At 36.7% G+C, this 13,551-nt stretch overlaps 1 protein-coding gene across 2 annotated transcripts in view; it reads left to right on the top strand.

Annotated features, from left to right (window-relative positions):
- The window catches only part of CAMTA1 (calmodulin binding transcription activator 1), a 1,293,563-nt gene extending 1,283,123 nt beyond the window's left edge, over positions 1 to 10,440 (top strand). Inside the window, exons 25-26 of one of the 2 annotated variants that reach the window (XM_027843932.1) lie at positions 431 to 461; positions 4,752 to 4,934. In XM_027843932.1, the coding sequence (XP_027699733.1) occupies positions 431 to 461; positions 4,752 to 4,934 (214 nt within the window). Of the gene's footprint in view, positions 1 to 430; positions 462 to 4,751; positions 4,935 to 9,224 lie in introns of those variants that run through there. The other variant, XM_027843933.1, reaches the window with a different exon arrangement.
- The last annotated feature ends 3,111 nt before the right edge of the window (positions 10,441 to 13,551 follow it).

The following is a 13,551-nucleotide window of genomic DNA, read 5'->3' as shown; positions in this document are numbered from 1 at the left end:
GGGTCATTTCATATATTTTAGAAGAAATTGCTGTATTTATCACTCCTCGATAGTTGGTAAAAATTCTTCCTAAAACAGGGAACAACCTAACACTACAAAAGAAAAAGGCAGAAGGGTTTGAAATAGTTTTATTAACTTAAGAAGTAGTAGTCCTTTCCTATTTCCAGTGAATTCTGTTAGCTCCATTTTACTCAAACCCTGATGTACACTGAGTAAAATATAAAGTCCAAAACATAGTTCATCCAGATTTTTTTTAAAAGCACTTGTAGAATTTCCACTTCATTCTCATTCCTGCCACCACCTCCCTTTTTTTCCTCCCCAGAAAATAAAGCCACTTGGTCTTCTTTTTGTCTAACTAAAGCTATTTGTAAGGTTTCTGTTATGAGATTTGTATGCTAATAGCTGTTTGGTATTGTTTTACTGTCTAAAGCCCTCTGGCGGACCATAGGCTGTACAAAAGGGTGAGTTTAGCTGCCTGCTAGCCAGTTTCTCTCTTCCATTTTAAATACTTTGCTTTCTGCTTGCTTGCATGGGGCTGCAGCCTAGGTATGCTAGTAAGTTTCACATCAATTAATTATATGAAATGAAATCAAATAAAAACTAACCCTACTGCAATTACTAACACTGCTGTTTTATACAACAGGAAAAAATCACATGCAGTAGATAATTATAAATGCATGAATACATACGTAGGACCTTCTTTTTGAAGCCACCGCTGGGCATGCTTAGAAAGTGGTGGGAGGAACCTTCAGTATAAAAATGGCTGATGTTACAAGTTTGGAACTTGAATGGGTCTGCACTAAAAAAAAAAAAAGTATCAAAAAGCACTAAGAGTAATATTTTGTTATAATAACTGTAACTGCCACCTGAATATATTTAGTAACCTAGTAATTTCTTAGGAAGCTCTAAAGCAAGAAATTACTTTGGGGCAACTAGATCATTTTTCTGTTGACTTATTCAGAATTATTCTGGCCAAAATAAGTCCTCCCCATTAGCTGGTTTCTCAAGTTTCATTTTCTAAATGTCTCCTTTATCTGACATTTGAAGTGAATCAATAAACCTAGCTTAGCTACCCTTACAAATCCAACTTCCTAATAATTGGGACTCTAGTTACAAAGTCATAAACAAACTAAACCTCCAGCATTTAAATTCAAAAACTGAATTAAATGCATGTTACACATAGAAAAGTTGAATAATTATGCCTCACATAACTGAATGTCCTATACTGCACCAAAGAGGATAAACATCAATAAAGGTTTTAATGAGCTATGTAATAGACAGGATTAGCTATACAGAGAAAGCGCAATTGTAAAATAGCAATGTTCCTGAAATGCTGGATGGTAACCCAGTCTTTCCTCTAAGAGTGCTCAGTAAGAGAAATGAATACTATTTGACTTAAGTTTTATTAAATAGTAGCAGTCAATAAAACAGTCATCTTAAGCTGGCTAGAATTCCGTTTCCTAGTAGAAGACTAGTTTTACCCTTGGGCAGCTCACCTTTCCTCTCTGGGCCTCAGTTACTTATTCTGTAAAGAGGGCTGGAGTAGGTCACCCATGAGGTCCCTTCCAGCCCTACGGCGAGGATCCTATGATTAACTTGATAAATGAAATTTTTTTGCCTATTACCTACAGAGAAATGGATGGTTTTAAAATATCAAAGTAGAATTCTATCAACTGGCTACATTTTTCTCTTTTCTCAAATTAATCCATCTATCTAGTCATTTATAAACTTAATGATATTTCTGGGGAAAGGCAGTAATCCTTGAGGTCTTAAGACTGTTCATATCTATGGAGAAAGTTTATCATTATTTATTTCCTAATTTAAAAAAAAAATTTGAGACTAGGTCTCTCACCCGGGCTAGAATTCTTGATTGAGAGGGAAGCTTTTACTTGCTCCATTTTTCCTACCTGAGCCAGTGTGCTCATCCTGACCTGAGGGCTCTCCATTCCCAGGGGCTGGCTCACCATACTACTGGCTAGACATTTAGCTCCCCTGAAGCTCAGAACTCCTGAATTCCAGCCATCCACCAGCCTCAGCATCCCCCAGGAGCAGGGATTTCAGCTATGTGCCATCACACTCAAATATAGCCTAGATTTTTAATTTGTAATTTAAATTCCTTTGTTCACGAAACTCTAAGATTCAGATAAGTTAGGCATACTGTGACACCACAAGGTCTGAGGGAACTAAAACTTTATCCAAAGTCTTTACCAGTATATTTGCCTGGACTTCAGGTAAATAAACTGCCGAAGTAATACTAATATAATGTTAATTTTAAATTTTAGTGTCTGGGAGTGGAGTGGTAATGTCATCACACAAATTCTGGGGTTTCTTGAGAAGTGAAGTCCCATGCCACAGCTTTTGTGAAACTAACTTAGAACTGATCAGTTCTGATAAGCATTTTTATTTTACCCCCTTTACACCCAAAAGTTTAAAATCCTCAGATATTCAGAATAATTGAGATATGAGAAATTAGTTTTAGAAATATGAATATGCTTATAATCACACAAATTAATTCCTCTGTTGACCACTTTAGATCAGTTCAGAATTGGGATGTTTCAGATCATGTGTAGGAAAGCTGATTTACTATATATCAGAAACAGAAGAAAAATGAAAGTGATATTTCTTCCCCTCTCTCCCATGTTGTCCTATCCTACACATACACAAACATTATTTAAAAGGATTCCAAAAGAACACATGCATGCTACAGCACTCAAATGAATTAAAACCAATAAGAACTTGTATCTTGCATGGTACATGCAATTAAAACAGCCTGCTGTGAGGAGTCAGCATCTTATTATGGTGGTTGCTTATGCATTTTTGAAGCTTGCTGGTCTCTGGTATGTTAACTCTTTTTAAGAATGAATATTCTAGATATGATTATCAATATCAATGAAAGATCCTTCCTTAGTTTCTTTAGTGCCTGCTGCATTCTGTTGTGAGTTTCAGAAACACTCATGCATGGTAATTTGGAGTTTCATAGCATCCTGACTTGGAATCCATAGGTAGTTTAAGAGATAGGAGTAGAGGAGATCTTAGCATTAACATATCTTCTAGAATAGTCATCTTCACCTAGCAAGTAAGTTGAGGAGTAACTTACATTCAGAGCTTAGACTGGTTACCACTGAGATCTCCTCTCTCCTTGATCACAGCAGGCTAGATGATCTTGCTAACAGTTCCCAGGTCAAAATTACAGTTGGAGGCAGGGCATTCTGTGTGAAGGATTCATACCTCTGGAGTTTTCATCTGAAAATGCAGTCTGTAAAATCTGCTATTATTAGAAATATAATTTTGACATCCTGAAAAACAATATGAAAGAATACAATGTCATGGTATTTGATTGGTAGACCACTTCAGATCGTGCTGTTGACAGAGGCTACCTATAAAAGATAGTCCCTGACCATTACCAGAATGCCACCATAATAGCTCCAAGAAGGCTGACTTCAAAAGCATGGAACCTCCAGAAAAGAATCCTATTTTCATCCTAAGTTTCTAGTCCTCAGATGGGAAGGTTAAGCAAACATATTTTTCCAGTCTGGCCCTTCCCTTTCAATGGCTCAGTTTCCAACTTAATTAACCAGTGACTCAAAATTATGTTTCTAATAGGGAAAGTTATTTTTTATTACTATCTGATATAGAGGCTAAACAGATAAATTAAGAATTGAACTTTATTGTTATTTTTTAAAAAGTTTATCTTAGAAAGTATGCTAAATTCAGTAAATTATTTTAAGCAGGAAGTGTTGGGTTGGAGCAAGAGTTACCTAAAGGGTTTACAGATGTCTAAGACATCTGTAGATGTCTCATCCAGTTAGAGTTTAAGCATCTTGTTCTAATTTTTATACAGTCACTAATTCACAGACCCATAGCAGGAAAAAACAAGATTCCCCTTCTAGTGGGGGAAATAAGAGTGAATATAGTCTACATTACACAGCCATCTTTATCCTGAATGTATTGAGGCTGCAGTTGGCCTGAAAAATAATACCTCTCCTTTTCTAGAGAGAGAAATCATTTTCCTATTCCTTTTCCCTCCAACACATATCCCTTCAGAAATTTTTCTGGTATTAGGAAGTACTCACAAGTAAACAATCCTAAAGACCACTTTCTCTGAAAAGCAATTACCAAACCAATTCCTGTCTTCCCTTAATGTTGTAGCAGCAGGGATTACAGGATTATTTGAACCAACCCTGTGAACTGTTAGCCTAGTTTTCCTGATGGATTTTCAACAAAGGTGGGTCCAAAAGTCCAAAAGGACCATATGCAGCAAGTCCCAGCAACAGGTTGCAGCAGGGTGGGGCGGGAATTGAAATGCATTTTGATCATGGTTTTAAAAACACCAAAGCTTTCCCTATGCTTGACCTTGGTTCTGAAAATGTATCTATCTGTGCCAGATGCTGCCATCCACGATGGTAAGTATTTATTTCTACACTTGACCAGTCAGAGAAACTATCCTCAAGAGGTCATTTCCCAAACCCAGTGGATTAATCTTCTAACGTATGCATCCATTTCTCTCTGTGACAATTCTTTAACAATATCTGTAAAAAATACATAATGAGATGAGTAAACAGTAATCTAAGCTGACATACTAGTTATGTCACCATTCTTACCATAATTACATTTGGGACATAACAAGAGGCATATTAACAGATTCTCAGTGGCCCAACTTACTGAATAAAGAGCAAAAACTGAATGTGGGATATGTCATCATGGGTGCAATTAAATCTCCAAAGTAATTTTGTTTCGCTTACCTCTTGCAGGGACTGAATATTTTTGGAACACAGAGGTGTGTGTTAAATTGCAGACAGCATGCTCTGGGGTGTCATTCTTATTGGGCCTTTCTGTCTTTTTTTTGCAACCCAAATGAGATTTCTGGAAAATGGCAAGATCTCCCTTTTCCTAAATTTCCCACAAGCCATTTCAGCTCTAAGAGCAACAGGTAACTGACTAGGAAGCCATGTATGGCTGCCCTACATATACTGACGTCCAGCATTGCAAGAACCTATCTGCTGAAACTCACTGACTCATTAAACATTTCTCTGGCTGAGCATTACTGAGTAGATATAATGAAGCAGCTTTGCCTTATGCTTAAACCATGAAGCCATTGTTTGCTCCAAGTTTCTTAACTAGGCCTTCTCCATTTGTTCATAAGTATCATGGGACGTCTGACAGAAGTAACACCACGTGGGTTTTTTGCTGGCTTTCAGTGCTGTTGCTTACTACATCACCTCAGTACATTATGATGCAACATTGTCGGATAAGACTGTGACAAAATCTCAACTGCATTATCATTTTCAGATTAGAACACTTGGGAAGTTTGAGAAAATGGTTACAGCTTCAAAAGTCTTGCTATCCTAAGCCATTGCCCTGACTCAAAGCTAGCATGCCGGGTCAAGGGCCAAAAAGCTTACAAAGGGTAGGCTCTTTCCTGGTTCAGTTGTCCTGCTGTTTGCAGTAATAGTACAGTTCGGAAAAGTAACCCATGTTGCCTTTAACCCTTACCCAAAGACTTGTAATATAATGTTTGTAATGTTCAAGATCTTGAGGAAGGCCACATGACACAAGAGTACTGTTGGTTCTGTTTCAACAACAGAATTCTGCTGGAATGCAGTTGTGAAAGCAATGACAATGGGCTCTATCTCCGTAAATGAATTGGGATATTTGGCTCATTAATAAATCTCCTCTTCTCTCCTTTCCTTTCCCTGAGGGTGTTCTGCCCAAAGGAAAGTAAATTTTGATGGCTGAAAGCTGCCTAGTTCACTTGGCATTTACTGGCTAGCTCTCTCTCTCTCAAAGACCAAGCCTCAAACCCAATTCATTCTGGAGCTCATGGATTGGACAAGAGATCCCTGCCCAAGCACCACTTACTGGTTGTTTTTTGGGCCCTCCTGGGTCAGAGGGAATGTAAATAGGAACTATTTCTCTTTTAGCCAGCAACCCTGAGGGTCTTCCCCTCCCAGTTTTGATTTTTTATTATTAGTATTATTATTATTATTATTAAAGAGGCCATCCCTTGACTCAATTCCTAAAGAGGCCTATTCATTGAATGGGTGTTGCCTCACTCAAAGTGAGAATCTGAAAAAGACCTTAGCTTAAAAGAGGCAGTGTCTCCCACTGCATCCTGGGCCATCTTCAGTCATCCTGATCAATATCTGGCCACTGAACCCAGATGGCTCTAGAGGAGAAAGTGAGGCTGGTGACCTGACACAGCTCTCCCTCACTCAAATCAATGTCAATTTCAAGTCATGTCATCATGTCCGTGATGTCATGGTCCTCTTCCAGAATGAAGGACAAACACAAGTCTTTCACAAACGGCATTGACCCATAATGACTATTTATAGTGATAATTCCCTGCTGGAACTTTTAGACAATCAGTTACAAAATAGAAGAATCCAGGCAAAACTTTGTTTTTGTCTATTTGATACACTTTGACTGAAGTGTGCACCACTGAATTGGCTGGCTGTTTCATTGTCATATGGACACATCATTAGAGAAAAGCAAAAATAGCGTGTAAAAACTTACACCTAAATTAAGCTCCTGTTCAATGAGTTAAGAAAATGTATTTCGAGTTCCAAATGCCTTTTGGAAATCTAAGGAGAGTTCAGTAAATTAATAGTCAATACCCTATGTTAAGTTAGTTTCCCTAAACTCCCTTGAAACCTCAAGGATCGAATGTTCGAAACTACTTTAAGAATGAGTTGAATAGTTTTTAAATAAAAAAAAAACTGTTATTCTTAGAACTGTAACTCAAAATATTTTAGGAAAAAAATATGGGATAGAAAAGGGCTGATTTGCCCAATTTTTCCATTCTACAACACCTATTTTAACAATTCACCTTCCAAAGTCACTTAGAGAAGAAGATTCCCACATTAGCCATTTTAGAGATCTGTGAGGGAAGTCAAAAATATCACAGCTGTGCTGTAAATTTTCACAATGTCTTTTCTTTGTAGTAACCCTATCCCATCTGCCACTCTGTTGGGAAAAGAGTGTGGCATGATGGAAAGGCCACTGCACTTGGAACCAGGAGACCTGGGTTTGAATTCTGGTTGTGACATTTATTCAGTGTGTGACTATATGCAAGTCACCCTCCCTAAGCCTTAGTTTCTTCATCTGTAATAATGGAGTCAATATATGTACTACCTCCCAGGAATATTACAAATAAAGCATTTGTACAGCTTTAAGAGTTATACAAATGTGAGATAACAAGCCACAAATTGAATTAAATATCCTGTGATTTCTGAACAACTTAGTAGTCACCAGTTTCAAAATTTGAGCAGGAGGTACAGTGTGCTCTTGTACTAAGCAAATACAAATCTTCCATTTATTGATTTAACTCTATTTCAATACCTACAGAGCTACAGTCTTATCAATGTGGATACTTTGTCCACTGATGCAGATTACAATCCTGCTACATCTTACTAGAGTGTCTTTGGGGTCAAACATCTGGGGTCATGAACTTCTATAACCTTGGCTAAGCTGGTCATCTAACAACAGATATGGTCAGTCTGCTGTTGTTCTTCAAAGCCTTTCGGGTTTGGTGGGACCTGTCAGATTTGGTGCTCTGCTGATACCCTTTTAAGAGCCTACACTAAGAGTAGAATTTTAACAGACAGATTTAGGTATGTGTTTCTAAATAATACTTCCTCTTGGAAAAACCTGGCACTCAAATAGATCCACACACATAGTTCCATTGCAGATTACACGACCATATTACTAGCATCTTCTTTCTTTTCTACCCTCTCTTTCCTTTCCCCTCTTTGATTAACCACAGGTCTGAAAGAACTACTTCTATGCCATTTAAATTATAAAAAAACAAATATAAAGCATCACTTTAAAATCCTAGTACATTTCTGATAAGTGATCACCCGTTCAGTTGTCCTCTAAGCAAACCTAGGATTAAAAAAAAAACAAAAAACTGGCAAATTACATGATTATTCACCTTGTGAAGGACTAATCATAGGATTATTCTAAATGGTGAGCTTCCCTGTGTATTTTAAATTATTCCATTTCTAAAATTCAATTAACATACTTTTAAGAAACATTTGTTATTTGAAGACAGTTACTCTGGTACTGTTCTTTACTATTTTGTTGTTACCTATCTGTGAGCTCTGGGAGAAATGACTAAGGTATCTTTAAGTATGAGAAACAGAATAATAAAGGCTAATAGATCATAGAAAAAAAAAGTTCCTACTAATTAGCAAAATCTCAGCTTTTCCTTCTGTAACATATAGGTATGTCTCCAGTTCAAGAAAAGCATATGCACAAAAATCCAAATTTAGAATCAAACATTAGAGCTGGAAAGGACCTTAGAAACCATTTAATCCAACCCCATTTTATTGATGAGGAAACTGAGGCCCTGAGAGGCAATTGCAAAGTAGTAAATTAGGAGTTAACAATGCAAATTTCGAAAGGAATCTTTACTTTTACAAAAGATTCACTACTGAATTTCTTTCAATAATACTCATATATTTAAAATGTTTCATCTGAAAATTATTTTTTGTGAGAATTTTGGGAATCCATCTGTTAGAGGTAAGATAGTATTGCAAGGTTATATACATTTAAAGCAAGACACAAATTCAATTCCATTTGATTTATTAAAGCCCTGACACTGTGCTAAGTGATGTTTACCTATAATAAACACCAAAAAATAAGATTATGCAATGATGTGACCAGATTCAAGATTTTAACAAAATCAGAAAAATTCCATCACTGAAGATTAGTTCAGTGGTACATCTAGGTACATAAAAGCTGAATAAACTGTGTCTATTCAATTCCCTAACTTATGTAACTATGTAGGACAACTTCATGGGATTTTGAGATATTGCTGTCAATCAACCAAACCAGTTGGAAGAGCTGCTGGTTCTGTTTTTCCAGTTTCAATACATTATCCTCCTACCTGATGTAACAGAATGGAATCTGGTTTTGTTGTGTGCCTAGAATGTGAACTCAAAGCAGCGCTTAATGAAAGGAAGAGTATTCATAAACATAGAATCATTAGTCTGTAAAACATTTCTTCCTTCTCAGTATCTTTTTCTTATTTTCTAGCAGTTCAGAGGTCCCCTGCGTCTCCCAAGTCTCTAACAAAGGCTTTTTTCTTTTTCTTTTTTCTTTTTTTTTTTGCCATTGACTCTCTGCCATGCCTTGGGGTGTGCTTCATAGTAGAAGGGATGGTTAGAGGAGCCTTTCTTCCTTTGGAAGTGGTGACACTACAATGCAGTCTCTTGTTTTTTCAGAGTGAAAGAATTGAAAAAGGCCAAGGAACTTGAAGACCCGCAGCAGCAGCAGCAGCATCCCGTAGCAATGTGACGTTGCTTTTCAGACTGTTTTCATTTTCTGTTTTTAGCAGAGACACGCAACAACAACAAAACAAAACAAAACAAAACAAAACCCACTGCAGTTTTCGGAAGCTCAGCTGCAGGATTTTAACAGTAATGTTTTGGTCATTGCATTTGCACTTTCATGGACAACTTTTAATTTGTTCAGCAAGACATCTTGGAACTCAATCTTCTGTTGGATCATGGGAGAACAAGACACCAGGAGGAATCTGTGAGAGGCTTCCTTCTCTCAGAAAGAAACGGTTATCCTCATCTAGGGCTGTATTCAAACATCGTGTGGAACTGGACAAATATTATACCAAAAATATAGTTAAGAAAAGGTGGGAATGCACGAGCAACAGAGAAAATGCTATTCCTGCACCTGTCAATCATTTCCAAGAAGCTGAATCTTTGGGATTCTTGGTGGAGGGCTTAGATCGTACAAATCTTTATTGGGTCCGTGTGTTCTCATTTCCTTTGCTCTTCTCTTTTTTTTTTAATCTCTCTACAGCACACTTAATGCAACTTTTTAAATCTGCAGGTTTTTAATGTCTTGTGGAAATTTGCAGAGGGGTGGATGTGTGAAGCAAACGGGTAATGCATGGGAAACAAGGAAGTACAGCTTAAGGAAAATTTGAAAGTTTCTTTCGTGTGTGTGTGTGTGTGTGTGTGTGTGTGCGCGCGCGTGTGTGTGTGTGTGTGTGGTTTTTTCCTAGAACCTGCAAAGTATATCAGTCATGTCCTTTTTCTCATGTCCAGCACTTTATTTTTTGCCTTACTTTCATGGGAGATGAAAGTTATGTAGAATAATTAGTAAAGCATGTAGCTTTTTTTTTTTTTTTTAGTAACCTTGGAAATTCTTAGTCATTCTAAGGAATCATAAACATTGCCTGGACATTATGCCACTTAAGAGATCAGTGTGGTGCTGCGTTCTGGCCAGTAAATTCCATATTTTGGCGATATTTCATCAAAACTGAGCAGTTTCTGTATATATAGAAGGTAGAAATGGAAAATGAGAAATACTATTTGAAAGGGATTATATTGATTAATTACTAAATATTTTATTCACAAAGGGTCAATAACATGGCAAGATAAAATTATTATTTGTATAGTTTTGTCTGAATGAGCGAGAAAAGTGTGGATGTATTGTTTGTACATATTGTATATATTAAAACAAAGAGATATGTGCATGAATTCAAGAAAAAAAGAAATGAAAAAAAGCAAAGCATTAGTGGCTATGGTCTGTAAAATGAAACAAAAACTTTATTTCACTATAAGAGTACTTTATTTTAAATGTTCTTTAGAAGAACATTTTGCTAAAGCATGACTAAACTACAAAAAAAAAAGAGCTACTGTATTTAGACTTAGGAAAAAAGGCAGAGTAACATTACTAAAAAAAAAAAAAAAGGATATGTTTACATTTAATTTTGGCTACCAGGAGTTTATTTAATTTTATTTTAACTTTTTTTGCCAATGGTGCCAAGTAATGTGAATGCTAATATTGCTTAAGAAAATTAAGTTAATTTTGCAAAGCAGATAATCATAAGAAAAACCAGTATATAGCTTAACACCATCCACTCACTCCAATAAAGAACACTTAGAATGAACATAAACTGAAAAAAAAAAAAAAAAAAGAAATAGTCTGAAAGTAGAAAAATATGTTTCACATTTTCATATCTCCTGCTGGAAGTCAGAAAATGTAATAAAAATTGCACAAAAAATTTAAAAACTAAAAATTAAAATGATGCAAACTGGTCTTGTAGGGGTGTCATGGTATATTACTATTTCCACATAATGAGGAGCCAAAGAAATCAGATACTTAAAAAAAAATAGAAACTACTGATGTTAAATTAAGAGAGGGTAAGTTAGTATTTGCTGATACCAGTTTAAAATTTCCAAGCTAAGTCTGAAGATCAGTTGGTGTAAAGTTTATGACAATTAGTTCTGTTCTTACTTGATTTTGGCCATCAACTGTAAGTTAAAATGCAAGGCTTGTTGTGAAGCCTAAAAATATTCACAAATAAGAAGCTTTTAAACTGGTGTCTTTGGAAGGAAGGTATATACAAAAGGATTGGGGTAAAAACTGGGGTCAGTGCTCTTGGTGCCTTTTCTATAATTGTACTTGTTTTTTAATTACTTCCTTTCACTGCCAACCTTGAATTACTGTACAGTATATGTCTTACTGCTCGTGATCAGCTCTGACAAGTGACAGTCCCACAATGAACAGCCACCTGTACATTTGTAAACTGACCTAACTCAATTTTTTTTAAGTGTGTGGCTCATGCTGCAGCTGTGTTGCAGTCCCAAAATATCCATTACTTTACAAAATTGGGCCTGTAGGAGAACACTGAGTATTACACACTCATACACACATATACATAACTGCACACACAAATGGGAATAGAATGTGAAGGCCAGATCTTTCGAAATGTCCTGTATTAAAATTGAAAGAATTTAGACATGTTTATTCCATCTGTTATAATGAAAAGAATGGATCTTTTTAACAAGAGTAATGACCTCAGTGGATTTGTTTTAACCCTCACATTTCTACAAAAAAAAAAAAAGTTTCACATACATTTATTAGATGGGCAAGATAGAAGACTCAGTAAGATATAGAAATACTTAATGTTACTCTTCCAACTCAGAGGGTCTTCGTGGAGGGAAGAGAAAGTAGGTTTAATGCCTACTGAATAACCCACCATAGACCACTGAGTTAATTTAAAATGCACTTCCACTGAAAAAATGCATTTCTGATCGCCCTTTTCTTGGTTGTGGATCATAGTTTTGAGTATAAGATGATAGGTAAGCGCAGCTTTCTTGGATAATCTGAATTCCCAAGTGCCAGGAGTAGGATTTCATTATAAAAATTAATAGCTAATATTATTCTGTCTCCTGAAAATTTAATTGCTATTATTACACATTTGAAATCAGCTGTACTGTGTGAACGAAATAAAGACTATAACATGAACCCCCTCTATGGTTGCACGGTCGCTTATGGCAGTTCCACACAGTAGTTGGCGCCCAACGGGGGGTCCCCAAGACTTGCATGTAAAACTAGTCTAGATGTCTCCTTTTTGTAAGTTTTATTTTTGTAATTGTGCATGTAAAGCATCACTGAATCAATGGGTCTGTTGAAGAACTCAGCTGCTGGAACCATGCAAAATGTTTTGAATTGCCCTTAAAATATGGAAAATGTTTTCTGAATGCTTTATATTCTTTCTGCTGTAAATTAAAAATGAAGAAAATTTCCCCATACTAAGTGTGGGTGTGTTTTGTTCTTAATTTAAGTTTCTCGGCCATTTAAAACCAGGGCACATTTTGCTTCACTTCAGGTTGTTTCAAGCGTATCCATTTCAAAAACCAAAGTCTGGGTTCAGAATCTGTCTTTAATGAATATGATTCACACAGGTCCTCCAAAGCACATCTCAGGAAAGTTTTACTCAATTTGCAAAAATAAAGTTATTAAATGGGTTAAATTAGAGAGAAATCATTTAAAATCTCTGTATTTAAAATACCAAACCAAATGAAAAACCTGTAACTATGAAGCCTTCTGAGTCACTAGTGACAGTCTTCCAAGCTGTCTCCCCTCCATTCCCACTGCCAGCATCCTAGCCTAAGCCCTCTTCACCTTTCCCATGTGGATTACTGCAACAATATCCTAGCTGATCTCTCCCTCAAGAGCCTCTTCCCACTTGAATCTGTTCTACTCCAACCTGGGATTTAATTAATATCATGCAGGGCCCTTCCACAGATGCAGAGCACAACTCCACCGCTTCCAAGAGTGGTTATGGACCAAAAAAAAAAATTGTTACCCTTCATAGGATCATAGATCTAATGCTGGAAGAAACCCTAGAGGTCATTTAGTCCAGCCCCATCATTTGACCCAGTTCCAGTGTGTGCATACTAAATGTTTAACAACCCTTCGCTGTTCTGGGGGGTTTTTTGGTGGGGAGGGGGGACACACACTTTTTAAGTTTAATCTGAATTACCAACATTTTCTGCATGACTTTCTTAAGTCCAGGTAATCAACAATCAAGTTGAGGTATAAATGTTCACACTGACCTTTTAACAACAGGCTCCATTGCCAAGCTCCAACACACTTCTATCTTTGACGCCTCTAGTAATAAGCCTCTCCAAACTTTGAAAGACTGGTACCCTGAGAACAGCCTGTCACAAGGACAGTATTCAGAGCCTTTCTGGTTTGAGAGGACCTCCCAGAACCTAAGCTTCACAGACACAGCCTTCA

Source organism: Vombatus ursinus, unplaced genomic scaffold (genome assembly GCF_900497805.2).
Source record: "Vombatus ursinus unplaced genomic scaffold, bare-nosed wombat genome assembly UNPS02014932.1, whole genome shotgun sequence".
In the NCBI taxonomy this organism is placed as follows: Eukaryota; Metazoa; Chordata; class Mammalia; order Diprotodontia; family Vombatidae; genus Vombatus; species Vombatus ursinus.
This window is presented reverse-complemented; position numbering and strand designations above follow the sequence as displayed.